The 27,389-nt window shown below is 44.4% G+C and overlaps 1 protein-coding gene and 1 long non-coding RNA gene across 11 annotated transcripts; both read left to right on the forward strand.

Moving 5' to 3' along the window:
- The first annotated feature begins 2,852 nt into the window (after positions 1-2,852).
- Positions 2,853-26,983, forward strand: MAX (MYC associated factor X). Of its 10 annotated transcripts, none has more exons than XR_014312633.1 (6): positions 2,863-3,130; positions 3,875-3,901; positions 11,287-11,394; positions 24,113-24,236; positions 24,712-24,812; positions 25,501-26,983. XR_014312633.1 is itself a non-coding variant. In XM_082734113.1 (6 exons), exons 4-6 carry the CDS (start codon positions 24,198-24,200, stop codon positions 25,686-25,688), a joined length of 312 nt encoding a protein of 103 aa, XP_082590239.1. In that variant the 5' UTR covers positions 3,261-3,342; positions 3,875-3,901; positions 11,287-11,394; positions 24,113-24,197; the 3' UTR covers positions 25,689-26,983. The 10 variants fall into 10 exon arrangements, 6 of the variants coding, with proteins under 6 accessions (XP_082590235.1, XP_082590236.1, XP_082590237.1 ...); XR_014312634.1 differs by having other exon boundaries at positions 24,712-24,796; XM_082734113.1 differs by lacking the exon at positions 2,863-3,130 and adding an exon at positions 3,261-3,342 and having other exon boundaries at positions 24,712-24,796.
- LOC309866395 lies at positions 15,354-15,561 on the forward strand. Its single transcript, XR_014312637.1, has 2 exons — positions 15,354-15,474; positions 15,510-15,561. It is a non-coding gene; the product is annotated as an uncharacterized lncRNA (long non-coding RNA).
- Positions 26,984-27,389: the final 406 nt, after the last annotated feature.

Genomic DNA, 27,389 nt, shown 5'->3' on the forward strand with positions numbered 1-27,389 from the left:
ACAGTCCTCTGAAAATGGTTGATATTTGTCTTATGGCTGAGAACATGCTCCATTTTTGTAAATGTTCCATGAGTGCTTGAAAAAAGAACATATATTACTATTGTTGGGTGCAGTGGTTTATGTCTCTTAGGTCAAATTTAATAACTAGGAGATGCCTGGATGGCTCAGTCAGTTAAGTGTCCAACTCATGGTTTCAGCTCAGGTCATGATCTCAGGGTCATGAGATTGAGCCCTGCATTGGGCTTATACTGGGCTTGGAGCCTGCTTAATATTCCCTCTCTCTCTCTCTCTTTCCTTCTTCCCCTCACCCATGCACATGTGCACACGCTCTCTCTCAAAAAAAAAAAAAAAAAAAAAAAAAAAAAAAAAATATATATATATATATATATATATATATATATATATATATATATATATATACTGGGTTGATGGGTCTTCATATTCTATCAATTACTAAAAAAAAAAAAAGTGTTAAAATCTGACTGGAAAGCCTTTCCTCCCCGCCTCTCCTATGTGCCCAGGCCTGGGAATTCATGGCGACCAAAATCTGACGTGGTCTCTGCAGACCCAGTTTCTGCCCTGATGGAGCTGACAGCCTAAGATTTACCTGATCACCAGCAACCCCCCACCTCTCTCAGATCTGGAAATATTTTTCCCTCCTCTGAGCTCTTTTTTCTTTTTTTTCTTTAAGATTTTATTTATTTGTCAGAGTGAGAGAGAGCACAAGCAGGCAGAGCAGTAGGCATAGGCAGAGAGAGAACCAGGCTCCCCGCTGAACAAGGAGCCTGATTCGAGACTCGACCCCAGTACCCTGGAATCATGACCCGAGCCGAAGGCAGCAGCTTAATCGACTGAGCCACCCAGGTGTCCCCTTCCTCTGAGCTCTTAAGGAATTCACTGCCTGTGTAACTAATTTAACATGTAGTCTGTTTTCATTGTAATTATTTGTGCTCATAATTTATTCCCCTATCAGCTTTTAGATTCCAGGTGGGCAAAGATAATCCTATTTTTCTTATGTAACTGATCTATTGAAATATGATTTTTGACAAACTATAAAATTCACTCTTATAAAATGAATCATTTAGTGGAAGACTATCTTTATTTAACTTAGCACCCTCTGTTGCAATGGTTCTCTACATTGGCTGCACATTGGAATCCCCCGGAGAGCTTTAAAAAAAATACTGCTATCTGCTTCTTGCCCCCAGGGGTTGTAACTTAATTGGTTTGGAGTGCAGCCTGGACATCAGAATTTTTTAAAGGCTAAGAGTGATTTTAACTTGTAGCCAGTGTTGCCCTATAATGCTTTGCACATAACTGGCACCAAATAATTTTTTGTCCTAGTTTCTAATATGAGTTAGCCCTAATTCTAATATCCAGCTAATTAACTCACTCAGAACTACTTCCCTGTCTTCCTTACAACCCCTCAGCCCTTAAAATGATCTGCTTATGTCTGTATCCCCCACTGGATGTTGAAGAAAGATTAGGAGACAAAAGTATTTAGAAAAGGTAAGTTTACTTGCAAAGATGTGCAGACTTCACTAGGATGGGATCACTGAGTAAAAATTACAACAGATATTTAAAGGAAAAAACATAAAGGGAAGATTACCATGGTTTACATTTTTCTTAAACACTGATGATATGCTCACAAGGGAAGATACCTCACATATCCCCAGATTTCTGTATTCAAAAGTTAGTGATAAAATGGTCTTCATTAGGGAATGGGTAACTTATGGGAAAAGCCTAAAATTTCATTCACTTTGGACACCAAGTGTAAAAGAGTAGGTCAGCTACTTTTATCTCGGTTGAAGGTGTCTTATTTTGTTTTTTCTTCCCTGTGGGACGCGAGGTACACTCTTAGAATGATGGCCGTGCGGTATCATTTTTGTTTCCACAGCTGAGCTGCATGAAGTCAGGGACCAGTCTAATCTCATACATTATAGTATCCCTGTGCTGGCACATGATAGGTGTTCAATAAATATTGATGGAATAAATGTTTTAACTGGATAGGGAGATGCACAAGTTTCCCGTTTTGATATTTTTTGCAAATCTTAATTACGGCACTCTAAACTGGGCACTCCCTAATCTACCTGGGATACAACAAACTCAGCATGGGTTTTACTTCCACTTAAATGGTTATTGAGGATCGGAGGTCCATGAACGTGCGAGCCTCACGGTGAGCAGCAAGGATAGTCACCCCCGCATGAATGGATACAAAATTCTCATGGCTGGGAGCGGTCCGTCAGCGAGGCCGGTCATCCTGCCAGTCCTGTAACGCCACTTAACACCTGCCATTGACACCTCCCCACTGCCAGATCCCAAAGGTTCGCGTAGGCATTCCGAGCCGCGCCCCCTAGTCCGCAGCAGCAGGACGCCCCCCCCCCTCCCCGCCCTATGCGGGTTCCGCCCCAGGGCGCAATGCAGGGCGACTCAGGCATCAAGAAAACAAAGTAAAACCAGTCACGCCAAAGAGAGGCAGCGCTATTTAGGCAGTCGGCTACTTCCCCAGAGCCTCCACCCTGTCCCCTGGGCCAGGCGCCCGGCGCTCGGACGGTGCCGGGCTCCAGGAGCCCCAGCTCCCTCCACGTGTCCTGTCTTCCCAGCAGCCTCCTCTGCTGCCTCGGGAAGAAAACCTCCTGACAACTCGCGGTCTGCGGACTACGACTCCCAGCAGGCACCGCGCCGCTCCGCTCTCCGCCCCCTTCACAGGACACGCAGGCGCTCTGGACTCCGTCAACAGCCCGGACTGGCGACGACCGTGTGCAGTTCCTTATGGGATTTGTAGTTTTTCTGGAGGCAGCTGGGCCGTCAGTCAAAGGGACGACAACTACAAGTCTCGGCGGCCCCAGCGTGACGGGCCCGGTCACGTGGCAGGGGGCCGACCGGGCGTGCGTGCCGCCGTTGATCCGGTGCTGCAGTGAGGAGGTGGTTCTCGCCTGTGTTGTGTGTGTGTGTGTGAGTGAGAGAGCGAGTGAGTGAGTGAGTGAGTGTGTGTGTGGGGGGACTCGGCTAGTTGTTGTCGGTGACTTCCCCCTCCCCTTCACCCCTCCCCCCTTCCCCGCCGCCGCTGCAGTGGCCGCTCCCTGGGCCGTAGGAAATGAGCGATAACGATGACATCGAGGTGGAGAGCGACGTGAGTCCCGGGGCTTCTTCCTTCCCGTGCGGGTTGTCAGGCGGGGACAGCGGCCAGGGCTCTCAGCGGGGCGGCGGCGGCAGGGGGCCGGGCAGCCGCCTCCTCCTTCCCCTTACCAGCCCCCCCCCCCACCTCGACTGGGACCGCCTCCGTCGCGCTCCCAGCTCGCTCCCCACCGGGCTCCTAGCTGGAGCGGCCTTCTGGGACTGGAGGTGGGGTGGAAACACGCGGCCTTTGGGACCCCCACCTCCCCCGGTGGAGCAAGGTGCTGCGGCCTCCAGCTCCCACCCTGTCCTGTTCAGGATCGGGGGGACTGGGACGGGGTGCGCCCGAGATCCCATTGTCCGGATCCCCGGGAAAGGGACGACGCTCAGGACCTGCCCCCTCGATCTGCTATCAACCTCTTCCCGAGACCCGCGGATCCTGGGGGGGTTGAAGGAGAGCAGAGAGGGGGTGGGAGTGCCCAGACGCCCCGAGCTGGGTGCGAGGGGAGGAGACAGTGCTCTGAACCCCCTCCAGCCGGAGTCGGATCCCGGAAGGAGGGGCGGCGCTCGGGACCCCCCCTGCCCCGCTACCGGATCCCGCTAGGGGGAAGGGGGCGTCGGGTGGGGAGGGAGGGAGGGGGGTCGGGCTGACTCCCCACCAGCCGCTTCCTTCGCCGCCGGCATTTTCTTTCTTATTATTGAATGTGAAGTGTAAAAATAACTTCTATATTTTCTATTTTTTTTTTCTCTCTTATTCCAGGAAGAGCAACCGAGGTTTCAATCTGCGGTACGTCTCCTACTCTCCATTTCATTTTCATTTCCGTTCAGTTCTAGTCCTTTTTGGGGTCAGAGAGAAAAAGAGATTGTTCTATTATTTTTAATACTATAGTAAACTTTCCTGTTAACCGCTAAGGTGAGGCGGGGCCTTGTTCTGGGATTCTAGGTGGGTGGGGGGTGGGTTTGCAAAATCTCCTCATTCTAGACTTAGGTGATAAGTTTCAGAGACTGTAGGTGAGTGAAAGGAGCTGTTTGCAGAAAAAAAATTGGTCGTTCTGTAGTTCCCAGGTGGGGGAATCTAGCTGTCACTATGTAAGTGTAAAATGAGAAATGTCATTCTGAAGTAAACTGTGTTATTTCGGGGCAAAGTAGTCAGATTTACTTTGGAACAAGCAGGCGCTAAACCATATATGCATAGTTGTGTGAAGCTGAAGCCACATGCAAAAAAAAAAAAAAATCATGTGGTCATGTGACTGATATAGACCTATAGAATGTAGCACAACCTGGTATTATTCTAATACAGAAATTAGAAATGTAGAGGAACCAAAGGTTGAATACAAAAGTGTCGCGGATAGCTTGTTCTGGTCTGACTATTTGAGTTGAAGGAGACGTATGAAAAATATAGAAAAATTGTTGAGAAGTGGCATCACAGAGATAGATTTGCTAAAAAGTGGTGGCTGAGACCATACAGTGTTATCAGTAATTTCTCATGGTTTTGATATTAATGTTCTCAGTAGATGGTTCTGTGGATTTAGATAGACACTAATCTCGTGCCTTTCCAGTCTGGGACAGTACTGTGGGTGTTCTATGAACAGATTATTGAAAGAAAAAACGAATAGACAAATCAGAGTCAGAGAGAGGAAGAGAAGTACATCAGAGTATCTAAATTGGACAGATGGGAATAGTACAAAGTTTATAGAATGGGGATCAAAAATTCAGATGCCTCTGGGGGGACCCAGGCAGTAAAATCGTCAGGAATAAAGTAAAGAGCAGAGGTGAGGACTAGGTTCTGGATTGCACATGTCTTTTCTGAAAAGACAGCCACTATACTCCAGTAGGTTGTTGTTATGTGGGAGTAAGGGCTCACTGTTGCCAGATCTTCCTATTTTTAAACATAGTTTAGAAATCCAGATTTTTATGTATTTTTCTGACTTTGGAAATGTGGAGACAACCAAGTTGTTTGGGAACTTGTTAGAATATGCAGGATACCATTTTGATACCTGTGATACCCAAGATAAAAGCTAGTCCTCTTCCTTGTACCTGCTCTTCATTAGAGGAAGTAAATTCTGCAGGTTGTCCAAGCAGATGGGCATTAAGAAAAAATGCTTATTGAGAGTTTACTGGAGTATGCAGTTGTTCCGGAGGGTTTTAAAAATTATCCCTGGGTGATAGTCACTAAAAAGAGTTTGTTTTATTTTATTTTTGCTTGAAATATTGTCAGACACTTTATGCATGTATTTGGAAATTCAGTTCTTTTTTCTAGTCACTATGATCCTTAATAATGTGAACATGGAGTTTCATGTTTGGATCCAGTCTATTTAAAACACTTTTTTTCTTCCCCAAGTCGCCAGTTATAAAATGTGCCCCAGGGCTTGATCAGGGTTGGAGGATAGGGATTGGTTAGGCCTCCTTTGCAGAATCATTATTTGACTTGGAATTACATTGGCTTTCCAGTGAGAGAGTTTTCTTTGTGAAAGTTTGGCTTACTGTTCTTGAAAGCTTTCCGCTTTTCAAAATATCCATCCACTTGGGTATTGATGTGAATTACTTTATTAAATTATTAAAATGTTTCCATCCACTCTCCTAGAATGCTAATGTCATTGTTTTTTCTAGATATTTTTAGTCTGATGTTAAGGTGCCTAGGATTTTTGTTTTTTGATTTTGGGAGGTAGGCAATGAGAATGGTTTTGACCCTCTATTTTTAATTTGAGACATCTACTTGCTGAGACTTTTAAATACTCTCTGGTACAAAATAATCCCAATAGCAGGGCGAGAAGAAGCAATAGATAAATTTTATAGTATATCAAACAATTACTGTGAACAAGTAGGGTAAAAAGGATTGGGGAGTTTTTTTCCTCTGAATACATCAGTTTTTTTCCTGCCACTTAGTATAGATAATATATTTTTTAAAACTTGGGGGAAACTATTCTTAAGCTTGTGTTAATTCAGAAGAGGCTGTGGACTGTGAACAGCCAAGGATTAAGGACTATAGAAGAACTTTTAAAAAGTTATTTGGAAAAAGTTCTATGGGTCCTGATGAAAAAAGAGGCCCTCATGTGTGTTTTATAATGTCACTACACTAGGCGCAGCCTTGCTAAGTGTGAGAAACGTAAGATTCTCAGCAAGGACAGTTAGGAAGTGAGGCTAACTATAACAGAAAGTGAAACTGATTTGACGAATATTGTTTTCTGTTGCCTCAGTGCAAATGGCAAACAGCTTTTCCAGTGACCAGTAAGCTTTGTTGAAGGAAATAATCCCAAACAATATTTTTATTATTAAATGCTATCTTAACTGTTTTTTGGAGGGAAGAGGTTACATTTTAAAGATCATTTTCTGGGACAGGTACATTTAATACGGAGTGATCCTTTGGTTTTATTTTGGTTTGGGAAATTCCTTCTGGGGAAAATGAAAGTATATGAGAAGCATAGGGTCAGTTTGTTAGGAGAGAAGCCCAAAGTCTTTTTCAGCACCTTCTCCTCCAGACCAGCTGAATGTGTTGCAGTTAAAGTAGGTTGTTGGGGGTGCAGTTTCACTTGTGGACCCTCCTCATGTGAAATATTTTTAACTTCTCAGCGCACTTTGCTTCTTTCGGAATTGTAATCCATTCAGAGGGGAGTGAGCTTGGTCGCCTTTGAGATTGGAATTTACTCAGGAAACGATTATCTGTTTTACCTGGAATTCGTTGCATCTCAGAAGTGCTGCACACTGCCTATACTCAGTGTGCTTCAGAATGTTGACAGCGATGCAGCAACACCAGGCTTGCCTCCTAAGTATGCCTGTTTGTTAGAGAAAAGGGTAATCTTAGGTTTTAAAGTTCTTTTTCAAGATGGCCGTAATGGGGAAATGGTTGATCATGGAATACAGCTTGGTTTTGAATTAGAATTTCATGACCAAGCCAATTTTACTCTCTTAAATCGCTATAGTTTGACAACATATTTGGTTTATAGCATTCCCAAGTTCATTCAGGCACCAAATCATACCAAAAAAAACAACCCTCAAAACCACATGTATTTAGTAGATTTTAGAGATATATAGCAGGCAGTCAGCTTCCAGCAGGACAGATACTGGAAAGTTGAAATTCATATCTTTTGTTAAGGACCTTTGGAGTTTCTCATCCTAGCTGCCTGTTACTTCGTGTTGCAATTTTCAGGTTGATTAAAATGAATTAAGTTGCTTAGAAATTCAGCTTTACTTAACCCTATCTGCTTGCCATTAGAAGTAATAAGTAGATATTTTCTGATGAGAATTTTGAGCTTGTATATTTTCCATGTTTGTGTTTAATAAGAACAGCTTACTAATAATAAGCAACACTCCCCTCTAAAATGGCAGCCTTTGAAATTCTTAAAGACAATAAATGTTTCGTGGGCAACTCCAGTTTGATATAGGCTGAGCATTTTTTATATGGGAATTAAGACTCTCCCTATAGATGGGGTTAGATGTCAAGTAGTGTGAAAGAAATAGCATTGTTCTGGAGAACCTTGTGCATCCTTGAATAATGGAGCAATATTTCCCCATGCTATTTGCCTACCTAGAACTTGGAGGAGACAAGGCTGCTAGCTGACATAATGCTTTGAATGTAGATGCATTCTCTATGCAATAAGTTGGAAGGAAATAATTCAAAGAGATTTCCCTCAATTTTGAATAGACCTCCGTAGCTTGAATGACCTCCTGCCGGTTTAGCAACTTCTTGGCTAACAAAATAATGTTTGCTTTCAACATACAACAAAACTTAAGATACACGTGCTTGTTAGTGTCAGAGGTGGACAAATTGTAGGTGAAGATTTGTACTCTGGCTGCCAGTGTGGAAAGTTTGGTGGAAATAAAACTGAGAGGCTGAGTAAAAACCTTGGCAGAGACGTCAAAGCTGGAAGCGATTTGGTGCTGGAGTTCCTGTTGAGCATCTGTGGGCCAGCCACTCTTCAGTATCACACAGCCCTTTAGGATTTCTGTTAGCCTGGAATGCCCTGAAGGAAGGGTTTTTTGGCAGAAACTGCAAATTGAAGGAAACTGAAGGGGGCGGCATCCAGCCACTGCTCCTATAGGATGTGAGGAGGGAGGTATTTGGGGGCCTGCTATGCAGTCCAAGAATACTGTCTCCTAGAATTTGTTTGGTACCGCTTGTTTTCATTATCAAATATCTTTCTCAGTACAGGTGACAGAAAACTGGCTAATTTCTGAGTTGAGCTTTATTTGTTTAAGACACACAGTTCTTTGACCCTTCCCCCACGCCCCCCCTTTTTTAAACTAGTTTTGAGTTTGTGGGAGGATCTCAGATGCTTTATACTGGAAGTCTTTACCCTGTTTCTCATTCTCAACTCTGAAATCTTGGCCCTTTCAGAAAGGGTTGCCAGCAAGTGAAGACCATTAACAAAGCAGTGATAAGCCTGGCAACTGGCCCTCCATTTGGATGATGTGGAGTGGGGGACAGGGGAGTATTATTATTGGGCTGGGTGGATCTCTGTGGTTTGGAAATGTTTCCCGAACAGAATTCTTAGTTTTGTGTAAAGGTTTTTCGTCTCTTCTTTCAAGCCACTAGAGATATCATTTAGTATAGAGTTGCCTGGATTTAGGCATATTAGTTCTGCATATTTTTAACTTGCTCTTTCAAATGAGGCCTAGGGAGGAGAAAATATATCCTTGCCATTGTCTTTGAGAGCTTTGAAATTGACTCTGGTTAAAAGTAGCAGCTTGGGGATGGACATGGCAGCAGGGATTGGTCTAAGATTCTACTCTTCTGCTAGTTAAATTGGGCCTGGAACCACCACAGAAATTCCATCCACTACTTCGAGAACAACAGTCCCCAGCCCAGGCTTTCTACCAGGCAGTGGACTGCTGCCTATCCTTGTTGAGCCAACTTCTGAAACTTGGCTGGCTCCCCAGATGAGAAGCCAAGATTTCTGCTCATGGTCCACAGCCAAGTTCATTTAACAATCCTCTAACCAAAAGACTTGTCCATTTGAGTCCTTTCAGGGCTCAGTGAATGGGAAGGGAGTAGTGCATTGTGGGGATGATTTTGGTGTTAGATTATACCTAGCTCCACCCCTCTAGTGCAGGCCTCAGTGAAACCAAGTCCCACTTGATTCTAACCTTTTGAGATTTGCAGAACTCTCCCAGAAAGAGAACAGACAATTAGGATTTTATTTGTATCAACAAGAGGAATTGTGGGTGACTCTGCTGTTAGTGCTTCTGTGTACAGCTCTTAAGCTGAGAGGAGGGCCAGAAATGAGGGTGATTTAGTAGACCGGAATATCTTGGGCTGTTGCTGAAGACCAAAGGTGGGCAATTAATTTGCATGTAAATAAACCGTTCTGGGAGTCTGTAGCAAATGATGGAGAGGCAGATAGATGCCCAGTGCCATCTCCACCTTCTCAGTGCTTTAGGTATAGCCCAGGTTAGAGCTCAGCCCACCTTACCTATGTAGGTGACTAGAGGGGACAGTAAGTTAGGAAAGGACTAGATACTTAAATATGCTTAATTCCTTCAACTTATTTCCTACTGCTATTAGAAGGCATCGGCATCTTGTTCTATGCTGTGTGAGAACAGTCCGGGTACCTATAGCCTCAGTTTATCTGGTGTCCAAACTTGATTGTTACCTCAGTTTCCCCATAAATTCCATATGTCATTAACCTCAGCAAACACCACCACGAATTCAGACTTAACAAGATTAGGAGGGTTTTAGAAGTGCCCACGCATCTGCCCTCAAAATGACTTGCTATGCTTATATAGAGTCAGGGCCTCTGTGGGAACCAGGTGTCCAGTTCAACAGAGCTATTTGAGAGACTGGGAAGTGACTTCAGTTACCACAGCAGTTCCCAGCCACCTCTTCCTCTCTAATGTCTCAGACTTAGGATTAGATAAAAGAATTTCAAGTCCTTTCATTCCCACAACTCTTGTCTTTATAGATTTTTGTCTGTACATCTTGTCTAGTACAAGGATTCATTTGAGGCATTCTTGTGCTAAGCCAAGTTATTTACTCTTGTTGCTTCATATCTAGACTTCCTGGTGCTTTGGGTAGGTTATAACTACCCAGACTTTCCATATACAGACCTGTTCTCTGGGTTAGCTCAGTACAACCTTGTGTATTCAGGGTACATTTTCAGAGTATATTATTTTCCATAATTCCCAAAGTGTGGATGTGATAAAAAGTTCTTGCTTTAGACTAAGTTAAGCATCTGTGTTCCATTCGGAGGGAATGCCCTTTTTTTCGGGACCTGCTGAAGCTCTCTTGCAGTGCTCTCCAGCACTCTCTTTTTTGCCTGAAGCCGGAGTATTTTGCCATTTCTGATTTGTCGCCAGTCTTCTTCCCTCTCCAGCTGATAGTTCTTTGTGATGTTAAGCAGGACAGGATAAAGACTTTGGGCCCTGGGTATTTAGATACTGCCAAATAAACTTGACCTGCCACAGGTGCCTGAGGAAATTTATTCAGAGCATGTGGGTGTCAGATGATTTGCTATCTAAGAACAACCTTTCTGGCACAGCGTGTGTGAGGGGAAGCCCTTGGCAGGATAGCACCATGGATAAACTTTAAAAAACAGGAACTCAGAATGTGGTTGGTATCTTTATCAGCTCTGTCATAATCTCAGATTCATGGCATCTGGGTTTTCTAGAGGTTTTAGTTAGTTTCTATTGTAGAATTTGGTGAGCAGGTCTTAAATTAGTCCCTTTTAGCAAGCTTATGACCAGACTCATGGTGATGGGTTTCACATGGAAAGAAACACTGCACCAGTGACCTTACTCCTTTCCTGGGCACCCCCCATGGAGAATCTTTTACAGTGGGGGTGATCACGTTTTATAAAGGGACCCCCTAGAGCTTTTTCCTCGTCACTTCCCAACCATGAACTGGCGGCTATTCTGTCACATAAGTAAGTTGTGGGGGAAGACTGATGTTGCAGGAGAGTTACACTTTGTCCCTGTGAATAACTTTTATTTTACTTATGCATGAGCTGGATGCATCGAGCTACTTTGGATGTTCCTGTCGCAAGCCTTGCTCACCCCTTTCTCCCCCTTTAGCAGATCCTAATTCTGGAGACTCCTAACTGCCCACCTCGACAAGTCCTTCCCAGCCCAATCGCCAGGGACAGCGCTGACAGCATATACTTCCAGGCTATTCCCCACCCACCTACAGCAAGCAAAAGGAGGGAAATTGCTAATGTGCTCTTTTTCCTGTTCTTCTAGGCTGACAAACGGGCTCATCATAATGCACTGGAACGAAAACGTAGGGACCACATCAAAGACAGCTTTCACAGTTTGCGGGACTCAGTCCCATCACTCCAAGGAGAGAAGGTGAGTTTATTGAGAAAGCTGATGGCCACCACTAACTTGAAACTTGCTGGGGGGCCTACCAGGGCACTCACCTGTCTGGAAAGAAATGGAATCAGAGATATTCCAATTGTGTGATTTCCTTCATTTTTGATTCTTTGGGGTATTGCACACCTACTCTGTTCTTAGCAAATGACAGATGTGATGGAGCTGCTTCTAAGACATTAATAAGAGTTATCCTTTAAAATAAGAATTATTTCTATTAAATTACTCATTCAAGAAATGATTATAACTATACAGTACAGAGAATAGCCCATAAAAGTTCAGGATAACACGAAGAATTTCTGAAGTCAGTGATTCCCTAGCCTCTATGAGAATTTCTTTCGTATGGTTCAAACTTAGTACTTATTTTAAATGAGATCTCTCGGGGAATGTATATGAGCCAACCTGGACATCAATGAACTTCCAGTTTCAGCAGCTTTTATTTCAAGGCATATATAAAGAGCATTTTAAGCTATAGGACAAAAGACTTAAGGAAAGATAAATGTCCATATGAAGTGGAGGGAAAAAATAACTGGTCTTTGCTTCCCTCCACCCCACTGATGGCCTTCCAGAAACTAATATTTTCCCTGGAGAGGTAGGCACCAGCTGTTTCTACATTTGAAAAACAAAGTTGGAAGCTTTGAGTAAAAAGCCTTCTTGGAATTTGGAGAAAACATCTGTTTGTGCAGTTAGTTATAGCCTTAACACAGAATGTAGACAGAATGTAGCCAGCTGCTATCCGTATCAATTCAGTGGTATGAATGGCAGACTGGAAGGAGGACCTATGTTTTTTTGTTCAGTGATTCAGTATTTTAAAAAGCAACTATTTTAAGAAAAATCATTACTCTCAGGTATGCTTGGAATGACTCTCCTGATTTAGCTCTGTGGGTGGGGGTCCTGAGTTTGTTTGGTTATCCATAGTCAAACTTAGAACCATTATAGTTTTACTTTGTTTATACTGCCACTCCAGTCAATCATGTGCTTTATGCCTTATCTAAGGTGTGGCTTTCTCTGTGGCTGAAGCGTGGAGTAGGTCTAACCTTCATGAAAAAAGCAAAACAGGCCAGGTGAATACCTAGTATTGCAAAACCAGGATTTGCCATGTATTAGGTCTACTTACTGTGTACTTGGTTTAGTGGCCTTGAACTAAGGTCCTTACCTAGAATAACAACATTCCTAGGCACAACACTCTCAAAGCAGCACAGGAAATCTTTATGATGGAGAGGCAGACTCATCCTTTCAGAGTACATGCATGCAAAGGATTACCTTTTGTGCTTGTCTGAACTGTAGACAGTGCTTATTCTTATGCTGTGGTATCAATTAAAACAGTTTTGGTGTACTAAATGGACAGGGCTCCCTTAAGTCTCACATCTAACCAGGAGTGGCACCAAGGCAGTGTTTCCCAAGAGGTGGCCTGTGGCTCACTCTCACAGATTCACTGCTGACTGCCATTCTGGAGGCAGGCCTGGGGATTTATATTTATAACAAGCAGTCAGGTGATTCTTAGGCATTTTTAAGTTTGAGAACACTTTGGGAGAAGCTGGTCATAGGAGGTCAACTATACCTTTTTCCTTATCCAGCATATTTTGCACTGCTATAATACTCTTCTTTAAGTCCTTAAAATCACACTGTCCTAAATCCCATTGTCTCTTTTCTTCAAGGAAGTTGCTAGTTTAAATTTGGTAGCCTTACAAACTGAATAGGTTGTCATTTGATGTGGCCCATTCATTTATTCAATCACTTCATTCATCAAATGTTTATTGAGGGTCTGCTGCATGCCAGGAACTGTTGTAGATAGCAGGGAAACAGCAGAGAACAAAACACACAAGCAGAAGCTCTTTTTCTGGTGAGGAAAAGATGAAAAGTGAACTAGCAACTGTAAAATATACATAGCTTGTCAGATAAGCGCTGTGGAGAAAATTAAACAGGGAAGGAAGGGTTGTAGTTTCAAGAGTTCAGACAAGGAAACTCACTGGCAAGTCGTCATTGGAACCAAGGTTTGAAGGAAGTGAAAGAACCAGGCATCTGTCTGGTCATAAGCACTCCAGGCCAAAGGAAGGCAGGCGTAATAGCCCAAAGGCAGGTACCTGGGAGTATTGCTGGGCCTGTCAAGAACAGAGGCCATGGTGGCTGGGGTGGAGTGAGTGAAGGGACCATAGAAAATGAGGTCAGAGAAGTAGCAAGACTAAGGAAAGACAAGTAGTCAAGGGGCCAGGTTTTGTGGAGCCCATTAACAAAATCCCAGTGTGGGAATTGACCAGGTAGCTTTCTGATCTCAGAATCCTGTTCTGTATTATAATCCAGATACTCCACACTAAGCATGAGTAAAGTCATTCTGATCCCCTTCCCACCCAAATTCCACCATCTGCATGATTTTCCTTGTCTGCCAGCATTGTTTCACAGATGCTGGGGGGAGTCTAACAGAAAGAATACTTTGTCTCTCAGTCTAACCAGTGCTCACTAAATGTTGCAATTTTTTTAAAAATATGGTATTTGAACCAAAGGAAATTGGCTAATTCTTGATTTGTATTGCAGTAATTAAGGTTGCAACATTATGTAAATAATCATGAGTTTAGGGGAGCTCAGATCCAATTCTTGCAGGGAACATATCCAGTCTCTTGATTTGGGCATCTTTTAAGTTCCAGGTGACTTCTCCCTTAATATTTGAATTACCTGTCATACATAGCCAAGTTTTTTGATTTTTAAACTGAAACCCAATACTGAGTGAATTGGATCCGAACCCAAGAGTGAGGGATACTTGTATAAAAAAATAGCTTTAAATGTGAGACCCAGATTCTATTCTCTGTTTTACTTTTATTATAACATAAATGTTATAAAAAGTGGTCACCTTTTGCATAAGTTAAGAAAAAAAATCAGTAATAACCAACATCTCTGTTGCAACATAAAAGTAAACGCAGTGGTTCTGTGAGGTTTTATACTAATAGAATTGAACATTGGCTATTACTGCTGTTCCTATCATCATTACTGTATCAGAGATGAGGAAGCGAGCTTGAGGTCATGATCCCCATCTGTAGCTGGACAGGGACTAGAACTTAGGACTGCTGATTGCTGAGGTCAGTCTTTCTGCCACACTAGAGGAGTAAACAACTTGAGGATATTTGAATAAATCTTACTTAAATACTTTTATCTTTATATTGGGAGCTCCTCCTAGGTAGAGCTGGTAATCTTGACAGTATGTCATACCCGGGCTATTTTTACTAGAACACAGTCTCCTGAAGTGGCATATGTAGGTGACACTAAAGTACGGACAGTTGAAGATCACTAAAATCTGTAAATTTTTCTGAGTCCTCATAGCTCCTCTGAGAAAACAGCCATTACAGCTAGTGGTCCATTTGGGTTTTGCCATGGGTCCCAGTGTTAGCAAGTAGACCCTTGAACTCTATTGTTTGAGTCTCTTATTTTTGGTGTAGTTCTTCCACTGGACATCCCATGGGGAAAGATAGGATGGAAATAGTACTATCAGCCACTCAACCAGAGAAAGGGATGTAAGGGCAAGGACAACTGTTCTAAAGGTGCCTGGGTGGCTCAGTTGGTTAAGCATCTGCCTTTGGCTCAGGTCATGATCCTGGGGTCCTGGGATCCAGCCCCACATCAGGTTCCCTGCTCAGTGAGGAGCCTGCTTCTCCCTCTCCCTCTGCAGCTCCCCTGCTCATTCTCTCTCTCTCAAATAAATAACATCTTTAAAAATGAAGACATTACTTTTTTCTTTTTTTTTTTTAACAGAATTATTATTTGTTTTAAGGGTGCTAGGTTGGGTGCTAGGAAGTGTTGCCCGTGGCTTGCTGGCACTGAGCTCATCCTGTTTTTTCGGGTTCAAGACCTCGGTGACCAGCCCATCAGTTTGCCTTTACATGGGGAAGTGATTCTGCCCCCTGCTCCATACCTAGCATCCAGTTTCACTGTCTCCTTGACATGGTTGACTTTAGTGATAAAAGGTTCTATAGAAACATTGCCATTTGCAGGTGTACAGTGGTTTAGAGAAATTTCTTTTAAGTCTCTTCCTAAATGCCTGTTTATCTTAATAGTTAATTGCTCTCTCAGGCAGTTGTGCTCTTAATAGTTAATTGCTCTCTCAGGCAGTTGTGCTCTGGATTTCTCCTTTCTGGATAGAGCTGTGTTAAAAAGAAATAATACATGGATGCCTGAGTGCTCAGTCAGGTAAGCAGTTAGGTCTTGGGATCAAGCCCCGCATCGGGCTCCCTTCTCGGCAGGGATCCTGCTTCTCCCTCTCCCTCTGCCTGTTGCTCCGCCTGCTTGTGCTCGCTCGCTCTCTCTGTCTCTGCACCAAATAAATAAATAAAATGTTTAAAAAATTTTTTTTCAGATAATAAAAAATAATATTACCTAAGATGAAAATAAAATCAGGGTGTCTTCTAGTGAGCATTAAGTTCAGAATTCCTTCCTTTTGGGTGAAAACAGGAGGGCACTGCTCAGCTCCTGCTAAAGACTCTGGCACATGATAGTTCTCAGTACATAGCTGTGGCGTGAGAGCACCAGAGGAAAACACGCGCTTACTCCATCCTGGAACTAAACAGCAACAGCTGATATGGTTGTGTACGCCTGTTTAATTGAGACCCAAGAGCCATGTTGAGCACTGTAGAGGTTTAAAAGGTGTAATATAGACAGAGTCTCCTCTTGAGGGTCTTGTTCTCTTGTTGGGAGAGAGGATTATACCACTTAGCAATAATAAGATAACATGCTGAGCATTAAATAAGAGGTTAAAATACTGAGCTAATCTGTTTCATTTCTATTAAAGCCTGCTTTTCTTAACATGTTAAGGTGTTGAAACCAAATAGCTCCCTTATACCAGGGAACCTGACAGTTCTTACAGCTAAAGGTCACTCTCCTGTTAAACTCACTCAGAACTGTGACTGGGGCACTTATCCCAGTTGTAATTCTACATATGTTTGTATGGTTACTTGGTGACTGTCTGCCCATCTGCCATATTGCACCGTGAAGGCAGGGAAGACGTCTTTTGGTCCTGTTTTCTTCCCTCAGTGCCTGGCACACTAGGGTGCAATGAGTAGGGTGCAATGAGTACTTATTAACTGAAGGTTCGAAGACCCCGGCCCCCCAACCACGTTATCCTGGCAGAGGATCGTCCTGGTGGGCACCTTTTAAGGCATGCTGTTCATTCGGCAGCATGCTTCTGTGTCATATAGAGGCTATTGACGGGATTATCTTTTAAATAAAATGTAAACCACAGTGCTGACCATTTCACCTCGTTACTCATTAAGGTTATTTCTGGCCAGACTCCAAACCAGGCAGTTATTTTCTTCAAAATTAATTTTTTCATTGGAGCATCTGGGTGGCACAGTGAGGTGTCCAGCTCTTAAAACAGTCCATAAAACTCTTGGTTTGGGCTCAGGTTATGATCTCAGTGTTGGATTGAGCCCTGTGTCAGGCTTCATGCTCCCTGCAGAGTCTGCCTGAGATCCCCTCTCCATCTCTGCCTCCCACTCATGCATGCACGTGTGCACTCACACTCGCTTGCTTGCGGTCTCTGAAAATAAATAAACCTTTAAAAAAATAATTTTTTCAAAAATGTAATTTTCTACCTTAAATTTGTTGTCCATAGTTGCCCAAGTCTCATTCAGCCCTAGGCTCAGCAACTGTGAATGTATTGATTTATTGAATTCTTTGTAAACTGTATTTATGTGCTACTGAAAAGGTTTTCAGTGCCCATCATGGTAAAAACTGGTGTTCTCTGTTCTCTAAATAAGCTACCCACCTTGCCTTCCTGCTTTTTTCTCCTCCTTCCCTTATTGTGGAGTGGTGTACTCCCCCTCTGCTTCCCCAGGAGTGTCATTTATCAAAGTTCCTTCCTCTTCTCAAGGTCCAGCTTCAGCCTTAAACACCCAAAGGACATCAGGGTTTCACAGTGAAGAGACCCACCAAGAGGGCCCTCCAGCCTGTGCTACCCTTTGCTGCTAGAGCACCTCCATGTTTCTCCGTGCCTGGACGTCCCCTGCCAGTCTGTCTCTTCCTGCCTGCCTTCAAGGCTCATATCAAGCAGTTAACCACCCAGAGAACCCCGCAGTATTGTTCTCCCATCAGCTCCAGCGGGCATGGACTCCATGGGGCCTCTCCTATGTGTCCCTTCCCTCTGTGACAGTCTTATCACCTGACTGAAGGGTACACTCATTGAGGACAGAAGCCTTGTCCCACTCTGCCGGAAGTCTGCAGTGCAGAGCAAGGAAGGGCTCACTCCTGTGGGGAGGACTAGAGAGCCAGGCGGCTTTTCCATACTGAAATTTGGAAGGGTGCCGGATTGTTTCCTAGGCTCTCCCTTCAGCATTTCTTTTGCTTTTTTCCTTGTAGCAAAATTGCAAAAATTTTAGGAAAATAGGAAGAAGAAAACAGTATCCCCTTTCTCTAACACAACTGTAGCCTTTCCTTTATTCTAAGATTTGGAGATGTGTTGCCCTGTACATATTTAAAGTGAGCCACAAATGCGTTTTAAATTTTCTAGTTGACATAGTAAAAAAAGGTAAAATAACAGATGAAGTAAATTCTAATAATATATTTTATTTAACCTAATATGCAAAAATAAGTATGACTTCAATGAAATCCCATGTATTGTGTACTTAATAGCACAGCTTAAGTCAGTCTAGTCACATTTCAAGTGCTTATTAGCCATTTGGTCAACAGTGCAATTCAGATGTTTCTCCCCCATTCCACACCTCATGTTAATATGACTAAAGTTGGGTGCTGTCTTACAGTGAGTGCCAAAAGCAACTTGCCTCCATTTCTTCCTCCCCCAAAAAGCTGCTGTTGCTAAATTCATGAAATAATGGATGGAATCTAAGAAGCAAGAAAATGATGGTATTATCAATCTGTATATTCCCTTTGGGTTTCTTTGTATACATGCTTTATATGGATGAGATGTTACAACTTGTTATCACAGAAGATGCTTTTTGTACAAATGATAGTGTTCATATTGTTATTAGGCATGTTTCTGTTGGCCAGTTATGTTGTTTCCCAGATTTTAATTGTATAAGAAATGTAGTGATGACCATTTTGGTGTAGGTGATAGTTTTTGTACAATAGATTCCTAGAAGTTGGGTTGCTGGGTAAGAACATCTGGTTTTTGCTTTGTGTTGACCAAATGCTTTCCAAGAGGATTGTTTTCATGTCTTTATTTTGTAAAGCAAATGCTGAAGACTGGTCCTTTTTTGAAAATCAATTAACATCTAGTGTATTATTAGTTTCAGAAGTAGAGTTCAGTGATTCATCACTTGCAAATAACACCCAGTGCTCATCACATCATGTGCCCTCCTTAATGCCCATCACCCGGTTACCCCATCCCCTCCAGCAACCCTCAGTTTGTTCCCTGTAGTTATGAGTCTCTCATGGTTTGTCTCTCTGATTTCGTCTTATTTTTCTCTCCCTTCCTCTGTGATCCTCTGTTCTGTTTCCTAAATTTCCATGTTACGAGTGAAATCATTTGATATTTGTAATGACTAGTCTTGACAGTGTCCTAAGAGCTCCAATTTTACCATTACTGGAATTTTTAGTAGACAAAAGGTAATAATTAATTTTGTATTTTGTGTATTACTGGTGAGATTAAATCTTTTTCCACATGTCTATTACCTAGTTGCATGTCCTCTTTGGGGAACTGTGTGTCTCTGTCCTTCATTAATAAGTGTCACAACTTCATTTCAGACTGCCTAGAGCAAACAACTAGAGAATGCAAGGTTTGAAAAACGTGATCTGTGTTGACCCTTAAATGTCTGACTCCTGGCTTAAGCCCCTTAAAGAGCATGAGGACTACCTTCCTGTAGTAATCAATAAAATGGTCCTTCGGACTGGGGAGGGCCTGCCAGCGGGAAGCTTAGAGGGGCCACATTGGGCTGGTTCTGACCCCACAGCCTTCCAGCCTGCCTTATTGGCGTTGATGGGGTTTCCAGTTTGGAATGAACTACTTTAATGTAAACCCAGATTTATTATGCAAATCCTTTAATTTTTATTTTCAGAAGATGGTTTATTCGAATGGAAATGTATGTCAGCTTTGGCCTAGCTTTCTCTTTACCTTAATGTGTATAAAAGCTTTTGCAGATTTCAGAAAATAATGGTTTTATGTTTCCTTAAAATATGTAGTACAAAACAAGTATCAGTTAGTGAGGCAGGCAGCATTCTGTTTTCATTCCCCAGAATATGGCGTTTTGGTTCTTGGGGGAACAAGGCAGTGGTAACAGCTTGGTAAGAACTGGTTTTGACAGTAAGGAGGAAAACTGAAATAGGACCAAGGTAATTACTTCTTGAGTCAGGGTTAGGAGCCTAGGGAACTGCGGTGGTTCAGATTGTGAACATTCTGGCACTATTCTTCTCTTCCTCACCTCTCTCCCCTTGCTTTCTAAAACAACGTGGGTTTTTACACAAATCCAGAATACTGTAATAAGATTTACATCTCCAGAAACATGTGGATCTCTTGCCTTATATAAAAAATTGTGAGAGCTGCTGCCTTAAAAGTGGGGCTTAATAACCTTGGATTTCATCCTAACATCAGTGTTAACTACTTCAAGATTCCTTTGGGGCCTTAAAAAAGTTCTAATTAGAATCATACTCTTGGGTTTGGGTCTTTTTGTGGACTATGTCATTGTTTCTTGCTGCAGCACATGAGGTGGGTGTCCTGTGTTCCCAAGCTCAGTTCCATTCAACGGGCGCCACGGAAGGCTGGGTTGGCACTTGCCTCTCTTTGTGGCTGTGGGCAGAGATGCCAGTAGGCCGGTAGCAGTGGCACAAGCCCAAGATGGGATAGGAACCTGCTGGGCACTTCAGTAAAAGCCACCCCAGGTCTTCTCCTGTGTCCATTTTGGCTGTGCCCTTGTTAGGTAATGAAGACAACAATACTGTTGGGAGCTGGCATCTCCCTTCCCTTGGGGCTAGGTTCAGTCCATTCTCCCATGCTGTCTCATATCCTCAGGCTTTTTCTGTTTGCTGCTTCTCTGCTAGAAACCTGTTTCGTTTGCACCTGTCTTTAAAAGAAAAAGAAACAGTCTTCCTTCAACAGCTGCTATTATTACAAGCTATTTTTTTCTCATTGCTCACTTTTTCAGCCTAATTCTAAAAAACTAGTCTTCAGCTTCAGCTCATCCCTATGCTCTTACCTGTGCACGGATGATTTACCTAAACTCTGACTATTCCAAGGAAACCATCCTCTCCTGGGTCTTTATTGACATCTTGTAGATGAATCCCTTTCCCTCCTGCTCAGACTCTCTTCTCTGTGACAACACCGTCTGTGCCGTCAGTGCATTTCTGTTGGTCTTTTCCACAGCTTCCTCTGTGCCCCCAAAGTAGAAGTATCCTGGAGGCCTGGGTTCAAATCCTGACTGTCCTGCCTACTAGTAAGGAAGTTAGAGCTCTGTCCCTCGGTTTCCTTATTTATAAAATAGGGGAAACAATACATCAGAAGGTTGTATGAAAACATTTAATAAGTACCCAGTAGGTGTTAGCTGTTGCCATCACTGTCGTCATCGTCATCTGTATTGCCATAATGTGGCCATGGCTTTCAGGGAACTTCTGCATGGCTCCCAGAGGTGGAGAAGGAGCCTGAAGAGCCATTTTGCATTAACTCATGCTGCTGCTACGTAACAGGCCCAGTACCTCTTTAGTCCCCTCAGCCACAATGTGTGCTGATTCATGGCTGTGTCAATTTCTGCTCAGAAAATTAAAAGCAGAATTAGTGCCTTCTGATTTTAAAAACTAGCAGGAAAAAAAATTATCCGTGTCTATACTTGGTATCCAAAGGCAACAGTCCATACATGGACACATTGACTTACCACAAGTCCTATCAGCTCGGTCACATACACACACACACAGATTGCTGACTCAGCCAACAGTGCATTTCAGAAAACAGAAACCAAAAGCCCAGGCCATTCCATAGTCCATGCTATAAAGTCTGGAGCCACTCCACAGTCTGAACCATAAAGCCCGAGGTTGTTGTCTGTTTCTTGTTTACTCTTCACATAGTAGAGACTCCTAAAGACACGGAAGGGCCTGCCCACACCCTAATCCTGTGGCTGGACACATGATCTCATGGTTTGGAAAGCCAGGAAGAGGGGATTTTAGATGTCTGGCATTTTCTGGTTTCAACAGTTTGCTTTCACCCCCATCCCTGGACTAGACATGCATGTGATTTTGGGAGAATTCTATATTTTGTGCTTTAATTTTTTTACTGGTTGGATTTTACTTAGTACTCTGGGTAAAATAAAGTTAATTGAACCATTCTTTTGGACTTGCTAAGGGGTGACCTGGGATGTTTTGCTCTCTGCAGGGGATGGAGGAAGGGCTGTGCTGAGCCTTCTGGAGGCCCTGTGCTGGGTTTATACCCATCCAGCCTTCTTCACGGGCCTCTGTGTTCTGAGCATCTATGAATTTTAACTTCATCTGAAAACTGTAGGTTTGTTGTGCTATGCTTACTGCTCACTAGACGTCATGGTTTCATGTATTAACTATGTGAAGAAGAAACTGGCAGCACTTGGGTTGCTCCTCAGTGTGGTCCTTCATTAGGAAGAATCATCACTGAACATTTGCAGTCTTGGGTTTTTTCCCTTGTCCCAGCTGCAAATGAGTCGTTAAGTAAGAGCTAGTGTTGCTTTCTGGGAACTGTTGAAAAAAATAGACAAACGTTAAGAAAGACTAGGATGGAAATATTCATAGCAACTAGATCATTGATCGGGTGCATAGAATTTGGAGGGCTGCATGGGGTCTGAGAGAATTTCTGGTCAAATAAGAAATAGCCATGGAGAAAAAATTTAGGTCTGTGGTCAGAGAGTCCAGAATGCCCTGTCTTTTGGGCTCCTGAACCTTGCCACTCTGCCACCAATCCTCCAGAACTTCTTGTAAATCCCATCTCTAGTATCCAGAGAAGCAGAGTATTTTAATTAGTCCTTTCTAATTATGTGTCCCTTTTTTCATCTTATCCCTTAGTAATTACATCCTAATAAGTTCCTTCAGCAGAAATGGAAAACAGCATCTAAAGCAGCCTTGCAAGCCCCCGTTGCTAGGTACTCTGATTCTTCCTACAGAAGCTGACTGACTCCAGAAACACACCTAGCTTAGTCTCCACTCTCATACCCCTGCTGTGCTACTCTCCCTGCCCAGAGTGACCCTTTGCCACAGATGTCACCTCAGTGTAATGTGTGTACGTGTGTGTGTGTGTGTAAGTATGCACACACACACAGAACCAAGGCCATTGTCTGACACACAGTAGGTAATGGCCCCAGCCAGAAGCCATCTTTCCTGTGGCCTTTCTAATCTACACTACTCAAGTTACACTTGTCGGTGCTGCCCTGTGATTTGTCTGTGTATAGATATATTTATCTCTTCAGCTGGATAGTAAGCTAGCTTCTGGGCGGAAGAAGCCATGACTAATCCGTTTGGTTTCTCCACAGTGTCTGCTCAGTACCTTGCACATAATTTGCAGCAGATAAAAATGGTTAAATATGAGCAGTTTCCTTTTGAGGAAATTGCCTTAAGTGTGCTATAAGTGAAAAGTCCTTGTGAGGACTGGTGAATAAATCCAGGCCTTGCAGAGTTCTCTGATCTGCAGCCTAGCCTGATCTGCAGCCTAGCCTGAGGTATATAAGTTGAGATTGTCAGGATTTAATACAAGTGGATACAAGTTTTGCTATCCTGAATGTAGATGTTTTCTTTGCCATTTTCCCCTGTTGTGTCTGGGTTGTTTAGGACCCACTAGGATTGTAACACAGAACTGTCCAGTACTGCCCTACCCTTAGTGAGAAGCTGCGCTACACACTCAGCTTCTAGAATACCCTGCCTTGGGTGTCGGTCCTCTGCACTTTGTGCCATTCTACTAGTTTGGCTGGTTAACCGCTGGCAATGAGTAGCTCTGGCCTTGTTTGCAACCTGGAGGGACTCTTTTAGGCATGTTGGTCCTCCAGGGCCCAAATAATCCGACATCCATTTTAATGGCTTGTCAGCTTGTTCCTCTAACAGAGCAGTGCCTAGGCTGACCATGGCCATGGTCAAGGTGTGGTTGCTTCCTGAAATGGCCCAATCTCCTGCCCTTCCTGTGTTGACATCAAGCTCAGACAGCTTTCACTAAGTCTCTTCAGCCAGGAAGGCTGAAATAATGACACAGCAGCATGGCTCAGCTGGAAATAGTTAACACAGCCACGGTGTTTCTGAAATCAAGGGACCTGGATGAAAAGCTTTACACCTACTCCAGTTCTGAGCTCGATCCCCCCGAGGTCTTGCTTTTGTTTTTCTGGCCCAGCTGCTCCTATCACTCCCTAGTAGAGAGCAGGTAGCGTCAGCACTCAGTTAAGTAGTATTTTAATGTTTTCAGACGTAGCCAGGCTGAAGACTTGAAAGCAGCCTAAAGAACCTCAGAGGGTTCAGTCAGATGGATCTGAGTTTGAATCCAGGCTCTGCCACTATCTAGCTGGTGACTTTGAATAAACCAGTAAAGTTCTCTGAGCCTCGGGTTCCTGGTGGAGCTGCCTCCCAGAGAGCGCTGCTGCGAGGTAAGCCACACACGGGGCTTGACACCTTGCCTGGCGCAGAGCAGGCTCTTCCGCAGCAGTTCCAGCCCTGTCCCGCCTCACCCTCCTGCTGCCATTCCCCTGTGTGCTCTCACAGAAAGGCGTGGTTTCCTCACTGCTTGGACTAGGTCGTTATTTTGTTCCCTTTGCTTTTTCTCCTATTGCAACAGGCATCCCGGGCCCAAATCCTAGACAAAGCCACAGAGTATATCCAGTATATGCGAAGGAAAAACCACACACACCAGCAAGATATTGATGACCTCAAGCGGCAGAATGCTCTCCTGGAGCAGCAAGGTGAGCCCCTGAGCTGGTGGGGCCACTGGCCCTGCTATGCTCCGGCCAGGTCAGCGCTTCGCACCTGGGCCTGCAGAGTCAGAACCAGTTACAGAGCGCGTGCTCATAAGCAGCTGCGGCCTGCTTCTTGGGCTGAATAGTCGAGTGTTAGAACCATCCTGAGGCAGGACCTGAGCCGCCAGTGAGGGAACAGTGGAGTCCAGGGGTTGGACGTTTGAAGACTTTTTCTGACCTGATCTCTCCCCTTCCTGGGGCTCAGGTGCTCTGCCTGCAGTAGGGGTCACACCTGGCATCAGGTGTCTCAAAAGAGCTTTGAGGTCCTTGGATTGGAGTGTGCTGTGTAAGTACCAGAAACTCCAGGTGTTCAGGGACAGTGAACCCTCCCCATTGTCAATGGTAGTCCAATCAGGGCAGCCTATGGGCCAGGCCCATGCTGTTCTCCAATGCTCACACCCGCCTTTTCCTACAACCACAGGGGAAAGCGAGAGCTGATCAAGTTCTTTGTTCCTGGGGAATTCACTTCTCTTCCTCCCTCATGGAAGATGCAAGTAAAAGGAAATGCAAGTAACCACCTGGGTTAGAACACCTCAAATAAAATAAAATAAAATAAAATAAGATAAAATAAATGGGTTGACCTTCCAGGCTCCAGATGAGCTGAACCCCAAGGGACGGGCAGTGGGAGGCGGCAGCGGGTTGGTTACTGGGCCAAGCAGCCTGCATGTAGGGGCTACGTGTCAAAAGGCCCAGGTATTCCGTGTGTATTGGTGACTTGCTTCCAAGTGTCCAGCTTGTCTTTCCAAGTGGATCTTGTACAAGAGAGCTAAGCCAAGCCTTTCCTTTGGCTGACACACCCTATGTCATCCTTTCCTGCTGTTGTGTGGCCTTCACACCTTTGTGGAGCCTGGCATGGCCAGGCCAGCTTCTCCTCTGTCATTGCATTGCTGGGTCCCACAGGGAGCTTATGCTCCTGTCTCTACGCTCGGCTTCCATGGCAGGACGGTGACATCACAAGCCTTCTCTTTAGGGTTGGGTGGCGTTGCGGAGTGGCTGGCCATGTCCACTGGGCCCCCGGGTCTGGCTGGGAAAGGAGAAAGGCAGTGAAGCCTGTGGGTGGAACAGCTACCAGAAGGGTGTTACTTCTGAGTCACCCTGAGCCTCGGGGGCCAGCAAGCCCTTCGGAAGAACAGGCTGGACCCTGAGCTGAGACTTGGTCCCTCCCCCAGTCTCCAGAAGGCTGTAACCCGCTCGCTTGGTTGCCTTTCAGTCCGTGCACTGGAGAAGGCGAGGTCGAGTGCCCAACTGCAGACCAACTACCCCTCCTCAGACAACAGCCTCTACACCAACGCCAAGGGCAGCACCATCTCTGCCTTCGATGGAGGCTCGGACTCCAGCTCGGAGTCGGAGCCCGAAGAGCCCCAAAGCAGGAAGAAGCTCCGGATGGAGGCCAGCTAAGCTCTGCGGGGCAGGCCAGCAATACAAACTGTCTGTCTCCTCCACCGTCCCACCCTTCTTTCAGTTCGTTCCCAGTACCCTCACAACCATTTAAGAGACTTTTTTTTCCCTCTTTCTCTCTCTCTCTTTTTTTTTTTTTTTTAATTTTATTTTTATGTAGAAGCTCTTGGACAACAGCTCTCGTTCTCTTTCCCCATTTCCACGTTTTTTTTTTTTTTTTAACGTTTCCCTTCAGGGATTCCCTGTACCCACCAGGAATTTTTAAACCAAAACACCCCAACTTGGCAGCTTTTTCTATGGAGGACAGACGGCCGGCCGGACCTCTGAGCACATGATGTCCTGACCGGCCACCAGCTCCTCCAGCCCTGCCGGGCACTTGCCCGGAGGACTCCTGCCCCTCCCAGGCCGCCCTCACCTCCGTTTGATAGACTTTGTGAATCTGTGGACTGCTCTACTTTAAGAAGATGACCGGTTTGGAGTAATCAGAATTAATCCCCCTTCTTTTTAAGGATTTTTTTTTTTTTCCTAAAAAGCTATTTATCGCTCCTGTTTAAAGACTAGATCCTTGAAGAAGTCTGTGGTATAAAACCAAGTGGGGACAGAGTTGCAGCCCCATCTTTGGCCTGTTTCGCTCCTGCCTCTCTCAGCCAGCCTTAGGGAGGGCCGTGTGACACCCGTGTGTGGGGGACAGCGGGCAGCAGTGAAGTGGTCGCCGCCATGGGGTGGTAGGGGGTGGGACAAGGAGGGAGGATCGGGTCGGGGAGAGGTTTTGTATTGAGGGCCAGTGATGACGTTTTGATATTTATTTCCTGCTACTGAAATTTGAATCTGAGTGAATTGTCCCTATTTCTGATGATGTCGGTATTGCAAAACAACAGATTCATAAAGTAATGATCAAATCTTCCTTTCTTTCCGTGTGTATTTGTATGTAAATACCAAGAGCAATTTACCTGGTACTAAACCTCCCCCCAGTGCGGACCCTTCCCTGCCCTCACCCGACTCCCGTTCCACCTGTCCTGGAACCTGTTCCCATCGTGTGATCCAGCCCTGGTCCTGGCTGCGGTCAGCAGATCCCAGTGAAGGGTTTTGTGTGTTTAGGCCTCATTTCTTTGTCTTTTTCCTACTCCGTTCCTGGCATTTGCTGATTTCTAGTGTGTACTCTGTAGTCTCAGTCTGTGTTTGATTCCATTCCATGGAAATAAAAAGTATGTTGTACATACTGCCCAAGAATTGTCTTGCAAGTTAAGGCTTTCCCCTTTACTATAAGACTATAAATAAAAACTTATTTTATCCTTCTTGGTGGTGGTGTCTTCTTGCCCTTGCAGAGGCCAAGATGGTTAAGGGAGGGGCCCTCTGGAGGCCATGGGACCTGTGGGGAAAGCTGAGAGAAGGGCAGAGGTCACTTACATGGGCTTGCAGAATCTGGAGCTCCTGGAAGTCACAGCAAGCCCGTTGTTGTAAGGGCTCAGCTCAGCTGGGCAGACCAGGGGATAGGTAAGCCAGTGGTGGTGACTTTGCTCATTAGATAGCAGCTTTTAAAGTTTCAGCAGGGGTGGGGTTATCCAGAGCATTTCTAGAGGCAGTTCCTGCTAAATAAATGACACTTGGGGAATTGGTAGCCCAAAGCTGTGGGTTTGGTTTTCTCCTGGGAATGAATGTCTAGCTCCTTTGCGTTTCTAGAGAGTTCCACCACGGTAAGAG

This window comes from Mustela nivalis, assembly GCF_964662115.1.
Source record: "Mustela nivalis genome assembly, chromosome: 6".
Lineage (NCBI taxonomy): Eukaryota > Metazoa > Chordata > Mammalia > Carnivora > Mustelidae > Mustela > Mustela nivalis.